General features: G+C 45.2%; 1 protein-coding gene across 3 annotated transcripts; it reads right to left on the reverse strand.

The window, feature by feature from the left end:
- Window positions 1-248: 248 nt before the first annotated feature.
- On the reverse strand, window positions 249-17,657 carry LOC118378036 (protocadherin-10). Of its 3 annotated transcripts, none has more exons than XM_035764984.2 (5): window positions 14,809-17,657; window positions 13,562-13,620; window positions 13,082-13,188; window positions 4,822-5,178; window positions 249-1,703 (listed from the first exon to the last, which is right to left on the reverse strand). In XM_035764984.2, exons 1-5 carry the CDS (start codon window positions 17,143-17,145, stop codon window positions 1,684-1,686), a joined length of 2,880 nt encoding a protein of 959 aa, XP_035620877.1. In that variant the 5' UTR covers window positions 17,146-17,657; the 3' UTR covers window positions 249-1,683. The 3 variants fall into 3 exon arrangements, with proteins under 3 accessions (XP_035620877.1, XP_035620870.1, XP_035620866.1); XM_035764977.2 differs by having other exon boundaries at window positions 5,021-5,178; window positions 14,644-17,657; XM_035764973.2 differs by having other exon boundaries at window positions 14,644-17,657.
- Window positions 17,658-21,762: the final 4,105 nt, after the last annotated feature.

Below are 21,762 nucleotides of genomic sequence, written 5' to 3' on the forward strand. Positions count from 1 at the left end.
CAGATGGAAAGAATCACAAGGGGTGTATGTAAAATCAAGAGTAATAGAGAATGTGAAAACAACCTCACCATGTTCTATAAAACAGGTGACACTTTACAGAGTCAACTATGAATTGAAATGATCTAAGGGCGCTGACATACAATGAATACACATTGGGACTAGAGGTCAGGATATCAGACATTCCCTTCGCTGTGATTGGATGTAAACCCGCCCAAGTTATTGAAAATCAAACAACATGAGACAAACCGTACTTTTCTCATTTTTTGATTTATTGTTGGCATAATGGTGTGTGTGAGAGTCTGTGTATGTGAGTGTGTGTATGTGTGTGCATGTGTATGTGAGTGTGTGTATGTGTGTGAGAGTCTGTGTATGTGAGTGTGTGTATGTGTGTGCATGTGTATGTGAGTGTGTGTATGTGCACATATTTGATTTTGCACTGCAAGTGCACAACACCTTTCATTATATGGCCACTTTTTGTTTTGTTCTTTTTAATTGACCCTTTTTTTTTGGTTACAATAACACAGAATTACCATGGAATTCAATCTAAATTATTACCGCCTTTAATTTTATTTATAGACATGAGTTTCAACTTTCAATATCCAAAAAAAAAAAAAAAAAAAAAATGAAATCAAACCGGATGAAAACGATCACGCGGCAGACAAGGCTGTTGTGTTTTCATGGTAAACAACACCCCCAACCTGTTAGATCGTCCCTTCTACAGCACTGTAAGCAGCTTATGGACCTCTGTCTACACAGAATAGGAAACCCACCAAATGGATAGCACACCTTCAGAAAAAGTATATATTGATAGATTTATATATAGATTTATATGCATTTTGAAGCTTTTCAAAAGAGTACATTAAACACTTCTCACATGATATAAACTACTAAACAGCTCAGAATTCAAAGGTGAAGCCCATCACTGTTCAGATCCACTATGTGATGGAGAAAAAAAAGAAGAAAAAGAAACAGAACTTGAAAATTCATAATCCAGCCCACAATCTTTCCTTACAAAGTTGAAGTACTTTAGATCTGAGGAGAAGACACCTGACCACACAAACTGAATAGAAAAACAGTCAAGTCTAAAACAGTGGTATTGCATTTAAAATGCACAAAGATCTCCTGTACAACTGGCTTCTGCTGTGAGTATAAACATCTAAAGGGCTCAGTGACGTCGACGTTCCTTTTCCAATTGGTTTTTCATTTTTCTATTTTTTTTTGTTGTTCTTTTTTTATTTTATTTTATTTTATTTGTTAAAGATGTACATTAGTGCTGTAAACAGGCACACATAGATTGGAGAGGAGGGATCCTCGTCCTCCTCCTCTTCCTTCTCCCCCCTCTATTAGTTGTGTTTTCAACTCTGTCTCAGTCCTGCTGAGAGCGGTGGGGTCAACGTGCAGAGCCGTCTGTCTGTCCGTCTCCTGACCCTGTCTCTCTGTCTGTCCCCACCACTTCCAACCCCTCCAGAGTCCAAAAGGTAGTAGTTTCCAAGGCCGGCAGTGTTCCAAGAGAATTCCGGAGGGAATGTTGTCCACAGAGTTCCATGTTACGTAGGGGGAATGTCAGTCAGACGTGGAACAGTTAAGGAGATGGAGTCTGGAACTTGATGCTCTTTTTAGTTTTTGTTGTTTTGACTGATTGTGCAAAGTCATACGGTCTCTGGTATGTCCACGCGAAAGGAGCTAGCAAACCCCTTTCCTCGCTGCAAGAAGAGAACACATGCTGGTTAGGGGTCAAGTTTGTCTGAGAGAGAAAAGAAAAACAGTCAATGCATCTAGAGGAACCTTCATTTATTTACTCAGTGTTGTAAGACAGTCAAGAAAACAAGGTTAGGAAGGTTAGGAAGCCCTTCATCCGTTCTCTTCTGGAACCATTTATATCAACACTGTGAAATCTCTCATTGATAATGCATGTGAATATGGGTCTGTGTCTCTGAGAATGTTTCTTGCTCAATTTATTTAGGACAGCAACAATGGGCCTTAACTCAAATGGGCCACGGCCAACATGGAAACAAATGGAGCTCCCCCTCCGCCCACACCCCTTACCCCCAACACCCCCCTCTCCCCCTTCCCCATGACAGCTCAACAATCCCCCAGCTAGCAGCAGCTCTATGTCATCACTGTTTGATTAGGGTAATGACCGACCGCTGTCTCTGGCTACAAGGGGCTCTGTGTCTCCAGATGACTTTATCAGATTAGGGGAAAGGCACAGTCTCTTAGTATCATGAGGATTACACCGCCCCACCCCACTCCCCCTTCCAGACTCCAATCCAAAATAAGACACAGCCTCTTAGTATCATGGGGACACCCCATCTTATCCCCACCCACCCTTCCAGAATCCCCTCCAAAATAAGACACAGACTCTTAGTATCATGAGGATACCGCCCCATCCCCCCTCTTCTTCCCCCTTCCAGACCCCCTGCCAGACATCCCCTAAATAAGGAATGTATTGTGGTGATTAGCTCTACGCCCATGTGTAGTCGCTGAGACAGAGAGGAGAAGAATAGGGGTTGAGACTGAGGGTCTATTGTAATTGACGAGAATTAAGGATAATTTCAAGAGATTCTTGAGAGGTATCGATTTTCGAGAGCCATTAATGTAATGTAAAAGAGCGTATTTCTCACGTCTCGAAAGATACCTCTGGAGGTCACGTACAACACTCGCCCAACAGTTGTCCCCTCTATGCAGGACAATGTCAACAGAATTGTTTCATTGAGCCCAACATTCATATGGTAAAAATATTAATAGCAGAGCAAGGTTTTTGAAACAGTTGAAATGTATAAACATTGTCCTTATATTTGAGACTTGTTTTATAGATATTTTTTCCTGTAATGGCAGTAGCCTATTACATTCTAAGGAAATGGAGTCTGGAACTTGAGGCTCCCAAGTGGCGCAGCGGTCTAAGGCACTGCATCTCAGTGCTCGAGGCATCACTACAGACCCTGGTTCGATTTGAGGCTGTATCACAACTGGCTGTGATTGGGAGTCCCATAGGGCGGTGCACAATTGGCCCAGCGTCATCCGGGTTAGGGTTTGGCTGGGGTAGGCCGTCATTGTAAATAATTATTTGTTTTTAACTGACTTGCCTAGTTAAATAAAGTTTAAATAAAATTAAAATAAATACATTCTGAAAATGTCGCTGTATCTTTCAGAAAGGGAGTTTTCCCCTTGGTTGCTCTGAGCCAGCATCCAGGCAAGGAGAATGCAGCAAGAAACTGATCAACTCACTCAACATTTTCAGTTGCAATTTTGGGTTTACCTGATATAATGACTTCCACGATATTGATCAAATGAAGCCTGGTTTGTTCTGATGTCACTTTTAATATGCTGAAACTGTACTTGTGTGTGTGTGTGTGTGTGTGTGTGTGTGTGTGTGTGTGTGTGTGTGTGTGTGTGTGTGTGTGTGTGTGTGTGTGTGTGTGTGTGTGTGTGTGTGTGTGTGTGTGTGTGTGTGTGTGTGTGTGTGTGTGTGTGTGTGTGTATATATATATGAGAGAGGTAAACATTCATGTTTGATATGTTAGCTAATGTTACTAGCGAGCATAGCTAGCTAGCTGTGTTATTGTCTTGCAAGCTACATATAGCTCATGTGTGTACCAACGAGCAAATGGTTGCATTATTCAATTAAGTGACACGGTTCGATTGCATTATTCAAGAGTGTAGATAGTATGTTATAGAGGAAAAGATGCTCGCATTGTTGAATAGCTTGCAAGCTTCCTGGCTAGTCAGTAGCTACTATGGTACTGATCATTACGGTAGATGTGGAGCTGCAGAGCAACAATGTCACATTGCCAGCCAGAACAACAGGTAAGGCAAGGATGGCGTGTCAATTCAAACGTTTATGTACATATTATGTAACTTGTACATCTCATCACGCTGCCTCTCCTTACATTTTTTTCAATGAGAATAGCCTCTGAGAGAGGAAGTCGACGTCTTTATCTTTATGGAGTCTCTCCCTCGTCTGTATTCATCAGAGGTAGTGCCCCATGCTGCGGCTGGGAATTACAGTGGTAGGGGAGACTCCAGCAGTTTGAGAATTCTTCTAGCAAGTTCTGATGAGCGGTGAAAGAACGTGCAACTCTTAAGGCAGTGCTGACAAAATTATAATTAAGCATTATCACCAAATTGCAGTGATGGGGATGTCTCTCTTTGTGCCCTTTGAAAAGGGAGTTTGGAAAGAGAAATTCCCCATGGAAATGTGCCTCCTCCTTCCTCTGCTTTCCCTGATTATCTTAAACGGTTTTGATCCTAGGAGCTACAGTAATACCGTCAGAAGAAAAGGAGCGAGAGGGTAATCTCTTCGCCTCTATTCTTTTCAGCAGATTAAAAACACTCCTTTTTTCATTCCCTTTCGGAGCGAAGGAAGCATCGTGTATATTAACACACCCATCTCCCTATAATGGGACAAATCATCCATCATTTCAACGTCTCGGCGATGTCAAAACTCTCCTATGGATTCCGACCTCTACTCTAATTGATCATGGCACATTAAATTCAAAAGGCACATAGATGGGGCTGCTGCTGTTGGTGGAAGGAAGGAGTGATATGGAAGACTGTGACGGAGGATTAGATCATCACAGATAGAGAGAGCGATAATGAATATGTGTGAAAGGAAGAGAGAGAGTTAGTTAACGACTGTCAAGAGGGTAAATTAGATGGGTCAGCGCACGTGAAATAATTTCATGGCACTTCCAGCCAATGGGGGAAGAAATATAATTTGATTTTTTTTGTATTGTTCAAATCAATCATCAGATCAGGGTTGGTTGGTTGAGAGAATAGAGTGGGTTAGCTACAGAGCTGCCGTGCAAAGCGGATACTCACTCAAATAGGCAGGTTTGTAAGGCGCTCGCGTGCTAGACAGAAGTGCCTCAAACGCTTTCCTCTCTAACTTGGCTTGGTTGGCGTGGGTGGCATGGTGGTGGCTGAGGTGGAGGTGGTTTTGGTGGTGGTGGCTGAGGGGGGTCTCTTTGCCAAAGGTGGAGAATGACTTATCGCCCGTTTGCTCTTGGCTTTCAAATACCTCAGTGTCGGGCACGGAGTCCATGCCTGGCACGTGCAGGTTGCTGCGGTAGTCTGCTGCCTGGCGCCCGTCGGAGGGCACAAAGGAGGGCATCCAACAGCGGTCGGAGTGTCCCAGTGCCTTGCACTCCTCCGTGCAGTTAGAGAAGAGATCAGTGCCTGGGGAGGGGAACGGGGGAGGAGAGATGGAGAGAGAGAAAAGACAGTTAGAGAAGAGATCAGTGCCTGGGGAGGGGAACGAGGGAGGAGAGATGGAGAGAGAGAAAAGACAGTTAGAGAAGAGATCAGTGCCTGGGGAGGGGAACGAGGGAGGAGAGATGGAGAGAGAGAAAAGACAGTTAGAGAAGAGATCAGTGCCTGGGGAGGGGAACGAGGGAGGAGAGATGGAGAGAGAGAGAAAAGACAGTTAGAGAAGAGATCAGTGCCTGGGGAGGGGAACGAGGGAGGAGAGATGGAGAGAGAGAAAAGACAGTTAGAGAAGAGATCAGTGCCTGGGGAGGGGAACGAGGGAGGAGAGATGGAGAGAGAGAAAAGACAGTTAGAGAAGAGATCAGTGCCTGGAGAGGGGAACGAGGGAGGAGAGATGGAGAGAGAGAAAAGAAAGAGAAGAGATCAGTGCCTGGGGAGGGGAACGAGGGAGGAGAGATGAGGAGAGAGTAAAGACAGAGAAGAGATCAGTGCCTGGGGAGGGGAACGAGGGAGGAGAGATGGAGGGAGAGAAAAGAAAGTTAGAGAAGAGATCCGTGCCTGGGGATGGGAACGAGGGAGGAGAGATGAGGAGAGAGAAAAGACAGAGAAGAGATCAGTGCCTGGGGAGGGGAACGAGGGAGGAGAGATGGAGGGAGAGAAAAGAAAGTTAGAGAAGAGATCCGTGCCTGGGGATGGGAACGAGGGAGGAGAGATGGAGAGAGAGAAAAGACAGTTAGAGAAGAGATCAGTGCCTGGGGATGGGAACGAGGGAGGAGAGATGGAGAGAGAGAAATGACAGTTAGAGAAGAGATCAGTGCCTGGGGATGGGAACGAGGGAGGAGAGATGGAGAGAGAGAAAAGACAGTTAGAGAAGAGATCAGTGCCTGGGGATGGGAACGAGGGAGGAGAGATGGAGAGAGAGAAAAGACAGTTAGAGAAGAGATCAGTGCCTGGGGATGGGAACGAGGGAGGAGAGATGGAGAGAGAGAAAAGACAGAGAAGAGATCAGTGCCTGGGGAGGGGAACGAGGGAGGAGAGATGGAGGGAGAGAAAAGACAGTTAGAGAAGAGATCAGTGCCTGGGGATGGGAACAAGGGAGGAGAGATGGAGGAGGGAGAAAAGACAGTTAGTGGTCATAAAGGTAATAATCAATTAATCTTGAAACAAGACAAAAAAGGAAGCAGGGGAAACGTGCACACACACACACACACACATACACTCACTCACGAACACAAATACACACAAAGCTGCTGCTGTGTGCGTACGTGCGTGTGCACATGTAGACTCAGATCTCTAATTCCTCATTGCAGGGTCTTTTTCACCGTACAAGATCAAAGGAAACAGCAGCATACGTGGAGAGATAAACTATCAGCCTCACAGAACAGCAAAAACTCTACCAGAAAGCCCAGCATGCACAGGGAAAGGTCACGAGGTTATCGTCTTCCTATTTCTACCTCATCTTTCTACTGATACACTAAGGAGAGATTCAAATAAAAACAGCCCTTTGTGAAAACCAACCAAAACTGCTAAAATACATTTGCACGACACCAAGTCAATAATCAAGTTTGCCCACGACACCAGAGTTGTAGGCCTGATAACCAACAACGGCGAGTCAGCCTATAGGGAAGAGGTGAGTGAAAGTCAGTAAAACAAAAGAGTTGATTATTACAGAGGAGGGAACATTCCCCGCCCCACATCAACGGTAGTAGAGGGAGTCAGTAGTTATAATTTCCTCACTGTGGACTTGGACCAACAACATCACCACTCTTGTCAAGAGGTGCTGACAGCATCTCTACTTCCTAAGGCGGCAGAATACATTTGGGATGCCAACCCGTGTCCTCTCCAAATACTTCCATTGCGCCATCGAGAGCGTCCTGACCGATTGCATCACGTCCTGGTACGGGAATTAGTCTGTCCACGACCGCAATGCCCTCCAGTGGGTGATGAAGACGGCCCAGTGCATCATTGGGACCATGCTCCCACTCATCCAGGATTTACTCAAAATGGTGTCTGAGGAGGGCACGCAGCATCATCAAGGACCCCCACACACCCTGTCGGGCAGATGAAATCGGAGCATGAGGTCTGATACCAACAGGCTAAGAGACCGTTTCTATCTACAAGCCATCAGACTGAGGAACACATGAACTGGACTGACCACCTGCCCTGATTCTCCACACCTTATTAACACACATGCCCTCGCTCACTCACTCACTCTCACACACACACACACACACACACACACACACACACACACACACACACACACACACACACACACACACATATATATATATATATATATATATATATGTATATACATTCATGCTACACACACATCACAACTGCTGCTATCAGACTCCTGTTCGGATTGCGAAATACTGCACAAACACTTGCCCCCTAATCCCCCTTCCCCAAAACACATGTAAATATTGGACTATAAATTATGCCTGGTGTATTCATGCATTATGTAATGTGTGTGTAGTTTTTATAATATGTTTTGCCATTGGGAAATAGAGAAACAGGCTACAATCATTGAATCATTGCTGTGACCCTCTGTGGTAGTTTCTCTCTGTGATATCTCAGCAGGTACGACTGGTCATGCAGAGTGAGAGACGTGGTTAAAACCATTAACACCACACTACTACACTCTCTGAGCTTCCTGTGACCAAGGTATTAGATCATTTAAACCACAGGCTCAAAAGTATTGGATTACTTTGGCTGCTCATGTCCTTTCAATCTGTCCATGCAATAACACCAACAAAAAAAAGTCAACCTGAGTCCTTCAATGTTCTGTCAAAGAGGAAGTTCATTCTGAGTTCATTCTTCATGATAGTGCAAGTGAATCCATGAATAGCCCATCGTGGAACACAAAATCGAAAATAATCCGTGTCTGATTCAATTCAGATAGATACTAATATTTTTGCACTAAGTAAAACCAGGGTATTGCCTAACTTAATATTTAAGTCAATTTGGCATAGTCCATGTTTTATGTCATTTGATGTGCGTGTCTGAGTAAAACCCAAACTGCTCCCCAAGAGTATCCTCAGATAATCCTGTGGTATACAGACTGATTAGGCTTCAGACTGCGGTGTGTGTGTGTGTGTGTGTGTGTGTGTGTGTGTGTGTGTGTGTGTGTGTGTGTGTGTGTGTGTGTGTGTGTGTGTGTGTGTGTGTGTGTGTGTGTGTGTGTGTGTGTGTGTGTGTGTGTGTGTTTCCACAGGTCAGCATAGGGGGGGTATTTGCTTTGTTACAAAGAGGATTAATTTGGCTCGCTAACAGCTTGGAAAAATGCTGAGCTTCCTAACGAGTGAGTTCCTTGTTAAATATGAATGAACATCCACAAATACACCATCACATTGAGTGTCAGCACATACACAACAATGAAGGAAAGCTTGTATTATTGAATTATGTATCTACTGATAGACACCATAGATCATACATTTACTCCTCATTTCAACAAGTGGTACCTGCACTTCTTTAGATATTCACCAAAGCAATGGGACGGTGACCTCTGACCCTGGATAATGAACATATTTCCATATCCAATAATCACAGGAGGAGGCTTGTGAATATCAATCTGTTTCAGATTTGGCATTTAGAATCTGGGGAAGTGATAAGACACAGACTCACTCCGAGAAAAACGTCTCTGCTAAAAAGCCAGATCAAGACATCTTGATATATCTTGACATTTTAGGAAATTAGATATTGCCTGAGGCATATTAGGTGTCTCTTCAGAAAAAAATAGGGAAGTAAAAAATTTAATAAAATAAAAGAATTGACCTGTCTTCTGTAAAGAATTGACCTGCCCTCAGTAAAGAATTGACCTGCCCTCGGTAAAGAATTGACCTGCCCTCAGTAAAGAATTGTCCTGCCCTCAATAAAGAATTGACCTGCCCTCAGTAAAGAATTGACTGTAAAGAATTGACCTGCCCTCAGTAAAGAATTGTCCTGCCCTCAATAAAGAATTGACCTGCCCTCAGTAAAGAATTGACTGTAAAGAATTGACCTGCCCTCAGTAAAGAATTGTCCTGCCCTCAGTAAAGAATTGACTGTAAAGAATTGACCCGCCCTCAGTAAAGAATTGTCCTGCCCTCAGTAAAGAATTGACCTGCCCTCAGTAAAGAATTGTCCTGCCCTCAGTAAAGAATTGACTGTAAAGAATTGACCTGCCCTCAGTAAAGAATTGTCCTGCCCTCAGTAAAGAATTGACCTGCCCTCAGTAAAGAATTGTCCTGCCCTCAGTAAAGAATTGACCTGCCCTCGGTAAAGAATTGACCGTAAAGAATTGACCTGCCCTCAGTAAAGAATTGACCGTAAAGAATTGACCTGCCCTCAGTAAAGAATTGACCGTAAAGAATTGACCTGCCCTCAGTAAAGAATTGACCGTAAAGAATTGACCTGCCCTCAGTAAAGAATTGACCGTAAAGAATTGACCTGCCCTCAGTAAAGAATTGACCGTAAAGAATTGACCTGACCCTAAGTAAAGAATTGACCGTAAAGAATTGACCTGCCCTCAGTAAAGAATTGACCGTAAAGAATTGACCTGCCCTCAGTAAAGAATTGACCGTAAAGAATTGACCTGCCCTCAGTAAAGAATTGACCGTAAAGAATTGACCTGCCCTCAGTAAAGAATTGACCGTAAAGAATTGACCTGCCCTCAGTAAAGAATTGACCGTAAAGAATTGACCTGCCCTCAGTAAAGAATTGACCGTAAAGAATGAACCTGCCCTCAGTAAAACTGAAAGTATAATAAAAGTTGTGAACCGAAACAACAATATTTATTGGCCTTAGTAGTTTAATGATTTTAAGGAACAAACATGAGTCTACAGTATATCAGTCTGACTTCAATATGTACTGAAAGCACTGTCAAAAGATCCCCCATATCCAAACAAAGATAAAGAGAGGGAGAGAGGGATGGGAGAGAGGGAGAGAGGGATGGGATAGAGGGATGGGAGAGAGGGAGAGAGGGATGGGAGAGAGGGATGGGAGAGAGGGATGGGAGAGAGGGAGAGAGGGATGGGAGAGAGGGATGGGAGAGAGGGATGGGAGAGAGGGAGAGAGGGATGGGAGAGAGGGATGGGAGAGAGGGAGAGAGAGGGAGAGAGAGAGAGAGATATTTCCCTCAGATTACACAGATCCACAAAGAATTTGAAAATAAACCCAATTTTGATAAACACCCATATCCACTGTGTGTAAAACCACAGTGTGCCATCACAGCAGCAATATTTCTGACCTGTTGCCACAAGAAAAGGGCAACCAGTGAAGAACAAACACCATCTTAAATACAAACCATATTTCTGTTTATTTATTTTCCCTTTTGCACTATTTGCACATTGTTACAACACTGTAAATAGACATAATATGACATTTGAAATGTATTTATTATTTTGGAACTTTTGTGAGTGTAATGTTTACGTCTATTTCACTTGCATTGGCAATGTAAACATATGTTTTCCATGCCAATAAAGCCCTTTGAATTGGGGGGGAAGAGAGAGAGAGAAATTCAAATTGTTTGAACGAGAAAGACTGTGTAAATGCACTGACACCCTACTTTATTGCATCCTTAATTTGGTCATTGGTATGCAGAGTTCTGAAAATGGATGACGGTTCAGCGAGAATATACAAATAGCATATATTACCATGCCGATAAAGTGAACCATTGGCCTAAGAAGGGATCTGGATGGGGAATGGGAGGATGGAGGGGGAAATAGGGAGGTGGGAGGGAGAGCTATCTCCAATGCTCCCAAACAGTAGGGTGACAGTTGATCCATAGTAACCATTATAACAGTCTATATAAGACAGGCTATATCATCTCTGATATCATCACAGTAATTACACTGCTTAAATCCATCTAATATCAACAAACATTTATTCGCCTAAATTATCATCATTGTTTTAGCCTCTAATCACAATCATAGTGCTATAATTAAGCACTAAAGCATGAGGGGTGAGGTATTTGGCCAACGTACCATGGCTAAGGACTGGATTGGCCATATACCACAAACACCCTTATTGCTATTATAAACTGGTTACCAACATAATTGGAACAGTAAAAAGTATTTTTTTTTTGTCATGCGGTCTGATATACCATGTCATTCAGCCAATCAGCATTCAGGGCTTGAACCACCCGGTTTATAATTAAGTTCACCCTCACCTCATTAAAGTAAGGAATTGTTCATGAAAATGTTGAATAAAAAGATCAACTGACACAGAAAAATCTGGAGGTTCTAGCATCTCTGCTTGTCACAAACTCAATTATCACTTTAGCAAATAGCTACATCTAATAGTAATAGTTACGTCTAAGTCTCGTGCAAGCAGAGAACACTAAAGCCCCAGTATAAACGATCCTAATCAAACCAAGACTTAATGCACAGCAATGAATCTGTTTGAAGACAGTAAGTTGTCCGATAATTTCGAAAACAAAGCAACAGTAGCCTATTGCCATACGACGGTACTCAAAGTCAAAAGCAAAGACAGCAAGTTCACTAAACACCATGCCAGAGAGTCACCACATCGCATTAGGAGTCTGGTCAAGCCCTGTATGAAGGAAAGAAGGGTTCAACTAAAAAGAAAGTATAGCTCCTGTGGTGTCTATATAGAAGTAGCTTGTACTACCTATCATATGGGCCCTATAGCTCAAATTGAATATGTAGCTTGATATAAAGTACCTTGCTAAATGACTTGCCTTTTGGTTGAACATTTAAAGGGTTTCCATCTGACAAGTGCCTTGTATAAATGAGTCCAAGCGAACTAGATACATCATAGATTTAAAGTGGGCTACATAAAATAGGATGCTTCCCTTTAAACGTCAGTGTATATTCACAGGCTTAAAATAGTGCCATTATTATTTCTAGACGTGGCTCATTTCGCATGCTGTGGGTTCATCCCCAAGGGCAGACCTTGTTGCTTTCCAAAAAACATGGGCATAGACACACACGGACGGGGCTGGACCAAAGCAATCGCAAGGAGGAATGCAGAGATAACTCCATTCAAAGCTCAGATGCCCAATTTAAAAAAAAAAACGTATGTGAACCTTTAGGTGGAACAGATAAAACGACGACGTGGACGGAGGAACGCGATCGGGGCGGTGGGGGCTCAGGCGGGAAGGCAGAGCCCAGTCAATGAATGAATCGTTTGTTTGTTTGCGCCCGCAACCAGTTTGGTCCCGTTCCCACACCGCACCGACCAATGACAAGCCAACCGCTCCTCGTTATAAATTCCGTCACGTACCCATTTAGCAGCGGTCCCTCCCTCATTAACTACCCTGCATATTTACTAACAACAGGATTAAGTTCAGCAGCACGTCATTGTTCCTCAGAACATTTCCCATGTTCAAAACAATAAAGAGATTGAGCTACAGCCAGGCGAGAGCGAGTTCACAAACACACGACGACTAGAATATATATAGGCCTACCAAAAACAGCCCATTCTTACAGTAGCCTAAGCAAGAGACGTTTGTATATCACATGCTGGTAGAAAAACACTCAAGCCTATATTTCATAAATCCTAAGCACATTTCCAATATTTGAGATGGTGAGAATGAGTAGGCTATGACACGACTAGCCAGTCGCGAACTCTGAAAGTAGTCGAGATTTGGCAGAGCGCAGTGTGCAGTGAGTCGCTTTCCGTTCAGCACCACAATCGGAAGATAACAGCGCAGTGATACTATAGACACGCAGCAGCCACGGGCGCGGATAACATTCTTAAGGCTATAAGTGACTATAGGCCTCGAAACACACCATGATCGACCGATCAGCACCGTGGACAGATACCGCGCCTTACAACACTGTCATCGTCCTCTGTGGGGCTTTAAATGAGAAAATAAGAGATCAAATTCCGTGCAACCAGCCAAGAACGAACAAACTCGACTTACCGGCAGAGTGACCTCGATTGGTGGCGTCATGGTCACTGTCGCCTTGCTCGCTGTCACCATGACCACTGTCTTTAGAGCTTACGAGATCCGCTTCTTGGAAAGCCGAACTGACAGATAAGAGAAGGATAGAGAACATTCTTTAATGTATTGAAGATAGTGGAAGGCCTGTTTTTATTTTCAAACGTACATTAAACTAATAATTATGTTCGAATAAAACATGAATCACTTTTATTTTCACCGTCTTCATCATAATCATCATTCATTCATTATCCTGCACTTCATTATCATCAACATAGACTCAGAGTGCATACACAGGTGGGCAGCAGCAGAGAGAGTGAATTAATTAACCAGTATTGGGTATTGAGCCATGTTGGCATGGTTGTGGTTTGTAGTCTCTCCCCTATGGCATTGAATGGCTACTTTAAAAAAACACTCTCAATCACGTCTGCTGGCAGGGCACCGGGTGCGCATGCTCGTTACCTATTCACACGCCGAGGTCTGTCCACCAGGTAACTGAGCTCGGCTCGCTGGTGTTTGGTCTGAAAGAGAAGCACGAGACATTTTGAGTTTGGGGCGAGGTGGCATTTTATTATCAAACTATTTTCTTGAGATTTAAAATACAAAATAATCACAAGAAATCTGGTACATGACATTGATAGTTTTGATATTGACGTTAGATTTGACGTTATTGCTGATGTTCGACAACGAAACGTCTCATATCTATATTTTGAGAAGAGTCGTTTTTAAGCCTACTAGCCGACAGCATATATATATACGACCAAAGAGAGAAATTAACTGGTGCACCTATTCAGGCTTGCTGAACTAAAGACGGATCTTTGTGCTTGTGCGACTCAGCACGATCGTGACTGGTGTGCGAAATGTGTGTATTCTCACAAGGGACACGGTCATTGCGCATGACAACACACACACACGCGCGCGCGCGCATGCACACACACACACACACACACACACACATGCAGACACACACACACATGCACACACACACACACACATGCAGACACACGCACACACACACACACAACTCCAGCCTTCAAGGCACCCATGCATTATCCTGATGTATTATTATATTACTCCAAATCCATCTTATTTTAAAAGCACGACAAAAACCACTTCTGAGCAGAACATAAACATGCAATCATTACTATTCCAATGATAATCTCCCTCGGGACTGTCAACGGCAACATGTCAGCAACTAGTATTCATCATTTTGGGTTGAATTGTCGTTACGTAAATTAATAGCAAGATATGCAGACTTATGTGTTCGGGGAAATAATACATGTATTTGTGAGGGACTCTACTAAAACAATGGGTGATGCAACATATAGAAAGTTAACATTAATGTCAGGGACACTGAAACTAAATGTCCCAATAATGCGGAATGCAGATTATATTTCATATTTTATCCAGATACTAATAGCAGTAGTGAGACTTTTTTTTCCCCAGACAAGCACATGTTGCAGTTATCACACTCTATATCTAATATACGGAGAGCAAGTACATGCTGGGGGTATTGGAGTTTAAAGGTATGAGAGGACTCTTACCTCGCTTGATAAAATGCTGCCGTTTGATATGATGTCAGGCTGCTGGTCAGTGTACCCTGTCACTATGGCCCCGCACGGGTTGTGTTCCGTGTCTGTGCTCCTAGATGGGCTACACGGCTTTAGGAACATGAGGTCGGTTTTGGCCGACTCCGGAGTCAGACATACCTGGTAGCAATAGTTCTGGTTTTGGTGGTGAGAGCCGAAGCTCCCGGACTCTTCCACTGGCACCTGAGCTGTACCGGCCCCGGTGACGTTGGCGCTCTGCACCAGCATTATATCGGACTTGCTGAGCTTTTTCTTGCGGGCTCGCGCATGCCTGCTGCAGCATGTTGCGCACCCGAGGCAGCAATCACTAGTGAGGCACGTGTAGATGTTGAGCTTTTTGTCCTTCTGGCAGCGCACGGCCAGCACGATCATAGCCAGGAGGAAGATGAAGGAGACTGAGCCCAGGGCGATGATGAGGATGAGGGTGAGGTCCAGCGAGGTCTCCTTGGACTTGGCGGTGCCCCTCTCCCGATGGTCCTCCACCACACTGTCCACCAGCACCACGAACACACTGGCGGTGGAGGAGAGGGGTGGCTGGCCGTGGTCCCTCACCTCTATCAACAGGTCATACATCTGGTTTGGGTCCCGCTTGGTGGAGACGCGCCGGGCAGTACGCAATTCTCCTGTCCTCCAGTCCATGCGGAACATGCCGTTCTCGTTCCCCCGCTGGATGCTGTAGGAGAGCCGTGCGTTCTCTCCGTCGTCTGCATCCATGGCGATGATACGGGTTACCAGGTAGCCAGGCTCGGCGGAGCGGGGCAGAGGCTCTCTAGCGGTGCCATTTTTACCAAGAGGAGCAATAACGGAGGGAGGGTTGTCATTCTGGTCCACGATGATTACTTTGACCGTGGCGTTCGAGAAGAGCTCAGGGCTACCTGCATCTTTCGCCTGAACCATGAAAGTGAAGTCTTTTAACTGCTCGTAATCGAATGATCTGAGTGCGTAAAGGTAGCCCGTCTCTTCGTTGATTGACACATATGTTTTCACAGACATACCCTGAATATCGCACTCCATTATGGAGTAACTAATGAGAGCGTTCTGTCCAACATCTGGGTCCAGAGCGGTCACAGCGTGGATATAAGCACCTGGCACATTGTTTTCAGTCACATACACATCATATATGGGCTGCGTAAACGTTGGCGCATTGTCATTTTCATCCGACACTTGCACTTTGATTGATTTACTGGTGGCAAGGGAAGGGGTCCCTGTATCCCTGGCAACTACAGTCACTGAATAAGAGTCAGCATTCTCTCTATTTAGGGGTCCATCTGTTACAATGGTGAAATAGTTCCTAAAGGAGGGTTTGAGTTTGAACGGGACGTCACCGAGGATTTCAACGTGAATCTTTCCGTTTTCCTCAGCATCTTTGTCAGTCACGCTCAGTAGGGCTATAACGGTGCCCGGGGCTGCCCTTTCACTCACCGACTCGGTCACTGTGCTGAATGTGATATCAGGAGCATTATCATTTACGTCCATTATTTTCACGAGAACTTTACAGTGCGCGGCCACGGCATTGGGTCCGAGATCTTTCGCCTGAACGAATATTTGATATAAACTGCTCTCCTCAAAATCCACCTCACTGCGCACCTCGATGCGTCCAGTGCGCGCGTCTATGGCGAACAGGTCCTTGACGCGGCTGGAGATGTGGTTACTGAATGAATACACTATCTCCCCATTCTGACCCTCGTCTAAGTCCGTGGCGTTCAGCTGGATAACGAGGGTCCCCGCCGGTGTGTTCTCCTGAAGACTCACTGAGTACACTGGCTGGTCAAACACGGGCACGTTGTCGTTAGAATCCAGCACTTTGACCACCAGCAGAGCAGTGCCTGTCCGTGGCGGCTGGCCCCCGTCCACTGCAGTCAGCACATACCTGTGGGACGCCTGCTGCTCCCTGTCCAGTGACTTCTCGAGCACCAGTTCTGCGAATTTGTTCCCGTCGGTCTGCGTCTGCACATCCAAGTAGAAGTAGTTATTGGTGGTGATGTCGTATGTGCGCAGCGCATTGGAACCCACGTCCGGATCGAATGCGCTCTCTAGGGGAAACCGGGTACCGGGGACTGCGCTCTCCGAGATCTCTACGGTGATGTCGGTTTCGGGGAAGCTGGGCGGATTGTCATTGATATCCACGACCTCTATCTCCACGCGGAACAGCTCGAGTGGGTTCTCCAAAAATACTTCAAGGTGTAAAAGACAGCTGGCACTCTGCTTGCAGATCTGCTCCCGGTCAATTTTCTCGTTGATGAACAGAATCCCGTTCTCCATGTTCACTTCCAGGTACGGCGTCCGCGAGCTGGGCACAACCTGGAAGCGGCGTGAAGCGATTTTGGTCATGTCCAGTCCCAGGTCCTCGGCGATATTCCCTACGAACGTGCCGTGTCCAGCCTCCTCCGGCACAGAGTAGCGTATCTGAGAGACCACTCCATCCGCGATACACAGCAAAAGGAATAGCACAATCATCGCCAAAGAACAAGTGCACTTGGAGAAAATAAATCTTATCCTTTTTTATTTAAAGCGTCAATTCCCATTACCCCTAGTCCAAGGAAAGTCCCCAAAATGTAGAAGGCTTTTGGATATCTGTTTTCCTTTTAGCAGTCCCGTCAAACATGGACCTTCTTGTTTGTGATATTCAATACAGGCTTGATTACCCCCAAATCCTGTCTTCACTGCCGAGATCAACAAGCTCTCCGCTGGCTTCAGATGCGCCTCGTTACGGCAGCAGTGCACATTCCAATGATGCGGAGTGTTCCTTAATAATAATAGTGAGGAGATGACTCTAAAAGCATAGGCCCAAAATCAATAAAAAATATATTAAAAAATCCACGTAATCGATACTTTTTTTTACAAGCTTTTTCCAACTATACCAATTCTCAAACAGCCACTGTTATCTGATTTTTCTCTCTCTTTTCTCTCCAGTGATATCTGCTCCGTTTAGCGCACACACTGCAGCGGTCTCCTCTCCCACTATTGAACGCTCTTCACTCAACTATTCGCTTTTTCCGCAGCGCACCTCCCCTACCAGCCAACGGGATCCTCGGACACCCGCTGAGCTCACTCCTGATTGGACGGTTGGGACGTCTGTCTATGCTGGATATCGCTCACTGGGATGTGACGCTTCGAGCCCAGTTGCTGGTTCGAGCTGAATACCTGCCTGACGAGGAAGAGACATTTGGAAGAGGGGAGGAAGTTGGGGCTTTATAGTTGTTTACGCGCAGCACATTGAAAGGGTCCTAAATTGTTTTCAACAAAAGCACAATAGCATTGGCTATTAGGAAAACAATAAAGAGTGGCACACTATGTATAAATTCCCAGAAATGTTTTATGCAAACTTCCCAACACATTTCAAGGAGCTTATACTTTCCATAGTATAGCGACTCTATTTGAATGGCTTTCAGTTTACTCTCCGTTAGTCAGCACCTCTAGGCCTAACTTCTTTTGGGGTGTGGGCAATGCTCATGCCGTTTACTAGCCTAATAAGAAAACAGAACGCAATAATTCATTACATTATTATCATAGATTGATATTTTATAGCTGTGTATGCTTCCTGCTAGGCGACGTGTGCAGCAGACTGTTTGTGTGAGGATAATGTATTGACATGTGATATATAGGAAACATGCCGGATATGCGTCAATCATTTATATGCTCACATAATAGTTTTAACCACCACAATGTGAGTATTCCTCATCCAGCAACTTCTCTCTGTAACTGGTCTCACACTGAATCTGGAGATTTGTGTGGAATCTTTCTGAGCCTCTGTCAAAGCAAGGCGTAAACCACAGACCTTACGCGCCCCCTAGCGGCCAGGAGAGAAACATAAAAACAAATCCACCGGTTCGCCCAGAACGAAACAAACCGGACCTATAAATAGTGTCCTACTCTAATTCACGCTCCCCATTGACACTCTCTATATAAAAAGCCATAGGTTATACAACTCGTGTGATGTTGTTGTTGCTGTTGATGATGTGAATATAACTAGGCTAGATTTTTTTTTTTATGAAACGAAGATCCCACATCACCGGGAGCTGTCCATGACGTCAGACAGTAATATAATGCACATTCACAGGAAAGAGACAGAATCGGCTCTGCACAGAGTGATTCACACAAAGGTACAATTGATTGTAATTTCATTGGATTCTGACCTTCAACCTTGAATAGCTTTTGGAAAGGTGGACTAGTTAAATAAAGGTTAAATCATCTTTTTTTATTTTTTTAAGTGTGCATTCTCAGATGATTACTGTAGGAATTATTCAATCTAATGAAAATGTGAATAAGGCCATATAGATGCTATCGAGTGCAGTATGTACCCTAGTCTGGATGAAGTGAATCCCCTCCTCGTGTTGTTGTAATTGTACTCATCAGAATGTACAAATGCTATGTCTGACATCCAGCTTTAGACTGCCCATTGTGGTAAGTAGTACATTGGCGACACATCACGTATTGTGAAGCATAGATAGGCTACTATTATGGATGTACTTTTACTTCTAATGGAACAAAATGGATTCATCCCTATACTCTTACACAACAGCCTTTTCCTAGCACTGATCAGAGGGGACTTGATAGATTGCTTGCAGATTCTGTTCCTCATATAAATACCTCACAAATGTGTCCTATGAAAACTATTCCTAACCTGGACCTCAGAGGTCTGTGTTTAAATAGGAAAGGAAACAAGAGAAGGATGGTTTTATACATTTTTTTTTACTGGGAAACAGCCAATGAGTCGGTCAGTGTCTCCCTCCAATGGTTTAAGGTTAGGAATGAGACAGGGTAAGCTGATCCTAGATCTGTGCATGTGGGCTGATTCCACCCAGAGCCAAGTGTTCAGTGGGCATGGACTAATGAACACAGGTGATGAGGGGAACCTGTTCAGGCTGCCAGAGAACAACACCTCCCCCTAGTGATCAACAACGGCACTATACCCTTTTTTCCCCATTTAGCACTTCTTCCTTTATTGTCTTTGATCGAAAGAGGAGACGTTTAAGATGTCCTGCGTAGGCTCCAGTAAAGGAACGTACCACACATTGGGAGAATGAGATTGGCTCCAACAGCCAACTGCCAAGGCAAATCATAATATGCCACAGGAGGGTAAGCATCAGATGCCTCCAAGAGGAGATTTCCTCCTAAAATCAAGTCAGATAAAACCAGAAGAGTCGATCTATCGCGCTGCTTTACTGTTCACCTTGAAAGCCAATGGTGAGCGCTACACGGGGAATAGAATCAAGGGTCCATTATTATTTTAGGATTACGGGCAATTACTGATTGAATATTAAAATTCTGATTATCTATCAGGAAACAAGGCAAGACCCAAGTACAGACTGTGTGAAGTAACAATGTTTATTTTAACCACAGGTGCAGGCAAACGACAGGTCAAGGCAGGTAGGTGTCGATAATCCAGAGGTGGAGGAAAGGTACAGGACGGCAGGCAGGCTCAGGGTCGGGGTCAGGGTCAGGCAGAGGTCAGTAATCCAGAGGTGGAGGAAAGGTACAGGACGGCAGGCAGGCTCAGGGTCGGGGTCAGGGTCAGGCAGAGGTCAGTAATCCAGAGGTGGAGGAAAGGTACAGGACGGCAGGCAGGCTCAGGGTCGGGGTCAGGGTCAAGCAGAGGTCAGTAATCCAGAGGTGGAGCAAAGGTACAGGACGGCAGGCAGGCTCAGGGTCGGGGTCAGGGTCAGGCAGAGGTCAGTAATCCAGAGGTGGAGGAAAGGTACAGGACGGCAGGCAGGCTCAGGGTCGGGGTCAGGGTCAAGCAGAGGTCAGTAATCCAGAGGTGGAGCAAAGGTACAGGACGGCAGGCAGGCTCAGGGTCGGGGTCAGGGTCAGGCAGAGGTCAGTAATCCAGAGGTGGAGCAAAGGTACAGGACGGCAGGCAGGCTCAGGGTCGGGGTCAGGGTCAGGCAGAGGCCAGTAATCCAGAGGTGGAGCAAAGGTACAGGACTGCAGGCAGGCTCAGGGTCAGGCAGAGGTCAGTAATCCAGAGGTGGAGCAAAGGTACAGGACGGCAGGCAGGCTCAGGGTCAGGGGTCAGGCAGAGAGAGGCCAGTAATCCAGAGGTGGAGCAAAGGTACAGGACTGCAGGCAGGCTCAGGGTCAGGGTCAGGCAGAGGTCAGTAATCCAGAGGTGGAGCAAAGGTACAGAACGGCAGGCAGGCTCAGGGTCAGGGAGAGGTCAGTAATCCAGAGGTGGAGCAAAAGTACAGGACGGCAGGCAGGCAGGCTCAGGGTCGGGCAGAGTCGTACAGGGCCAGGACATGCAAGGGTTAAAAAAAACAGGAGGAAGAGAAAAAGAGAGGCTGGGAAAAGACAGGAGCTGACAGGATGGACGCTGGTAAGCCTGACAAACAAGACATACTGGCAACAGACTAACAGAAAATGCAGCTATAAGTACATAGGGGATAATGGGGAAGAAAATAGGCGACACCTGGAGGGGGGTGGAGACAATCAAAAAGACAGGTGAAACAGATCAGGGTGTGACATTATCTCTCCCTCTCTCTCTGTTCATAGGAATGAAAGGCATAGCACCTCTCCTAAAACAGTGTTTTATATGTCCCAAAATAAACGCAGCTGTATTGTCAATGGCCTCTGCTCAAACCTGAGGATACACTACTGCAGCAGCGTGTGGGTTTTGACCCTTGAAGAAGAAGCTTGCGAAGAGAGAGGTGATTGTTGGCTCAATGGATATTCCCTCCACTGCCACATTTGCTGACCTGTTTTGCGTCACCCACTGTGGAAGACACAGTACAGAAACATGGCTTTTTTTACTGGGAGCCAGTTTCTATGGAGTCAGTACATGTGCAGTACTGTAGCTGAGTAGTGTTCAAGCCATCACTCCTTAATGACCACAACATACAACACAATCCACCACTCCCTACTGACCACAACATACAACACAATCCACCACTCCCTACTGACCACAACATACAACACAATCCACCACTACCTACTGACCACAACATACAACACAATCCACCACTACCTACTGACCACAACATACAACACAATCCACCACTACCTACTGACCACAACATACAACACAATCCACCACTCCCTACTGACCACAACATACAACACAATCCACCACTC

The sequence above is a fragment of the Oncorhynchus keta genome, chromosome 4, assembly GCF_023373465.1.
Source record: "Oncorhynchus keta strain PuntledgeMale-10-30-2019 chromosome 4, Oket_V2, whole genome shotgun sequence".
NCBI lineage: Eukaryota > Metazoa > Chordata > Actinopteri > Salmoniformes > Salmonidae > Oncorhynchus > Oncorhynchus keta.

What these genes read in the sequence shown, in the direction of transcription:
- LOC118378036 (XM_035764973.2), bottom strand. Translation starts at nt 17,145, where the DNA reads ATGATTGTGCTATTCCTTTTGCTGTGTATCGCGGATGGAGTGGTCTCT. An exon ending in AGACCTCGGCGTGTGAATAG is followed by an intron (nt 13,189 to 13,561) that starts GTAACGAGCATG and finishes CTTATCTGTCAG; the next exon opens with TTCGGCTTTCCAAGAAGCGG. An exon ending in TTACAAACCTGCCTATTTGA is followed by an intron (nt 1,704 to 4,821) that starts GTGAGTATCCGC and finishes CTCTTCTTGCAG; the next exon opens with CGAGGAAAGGGGTTTGCTAG.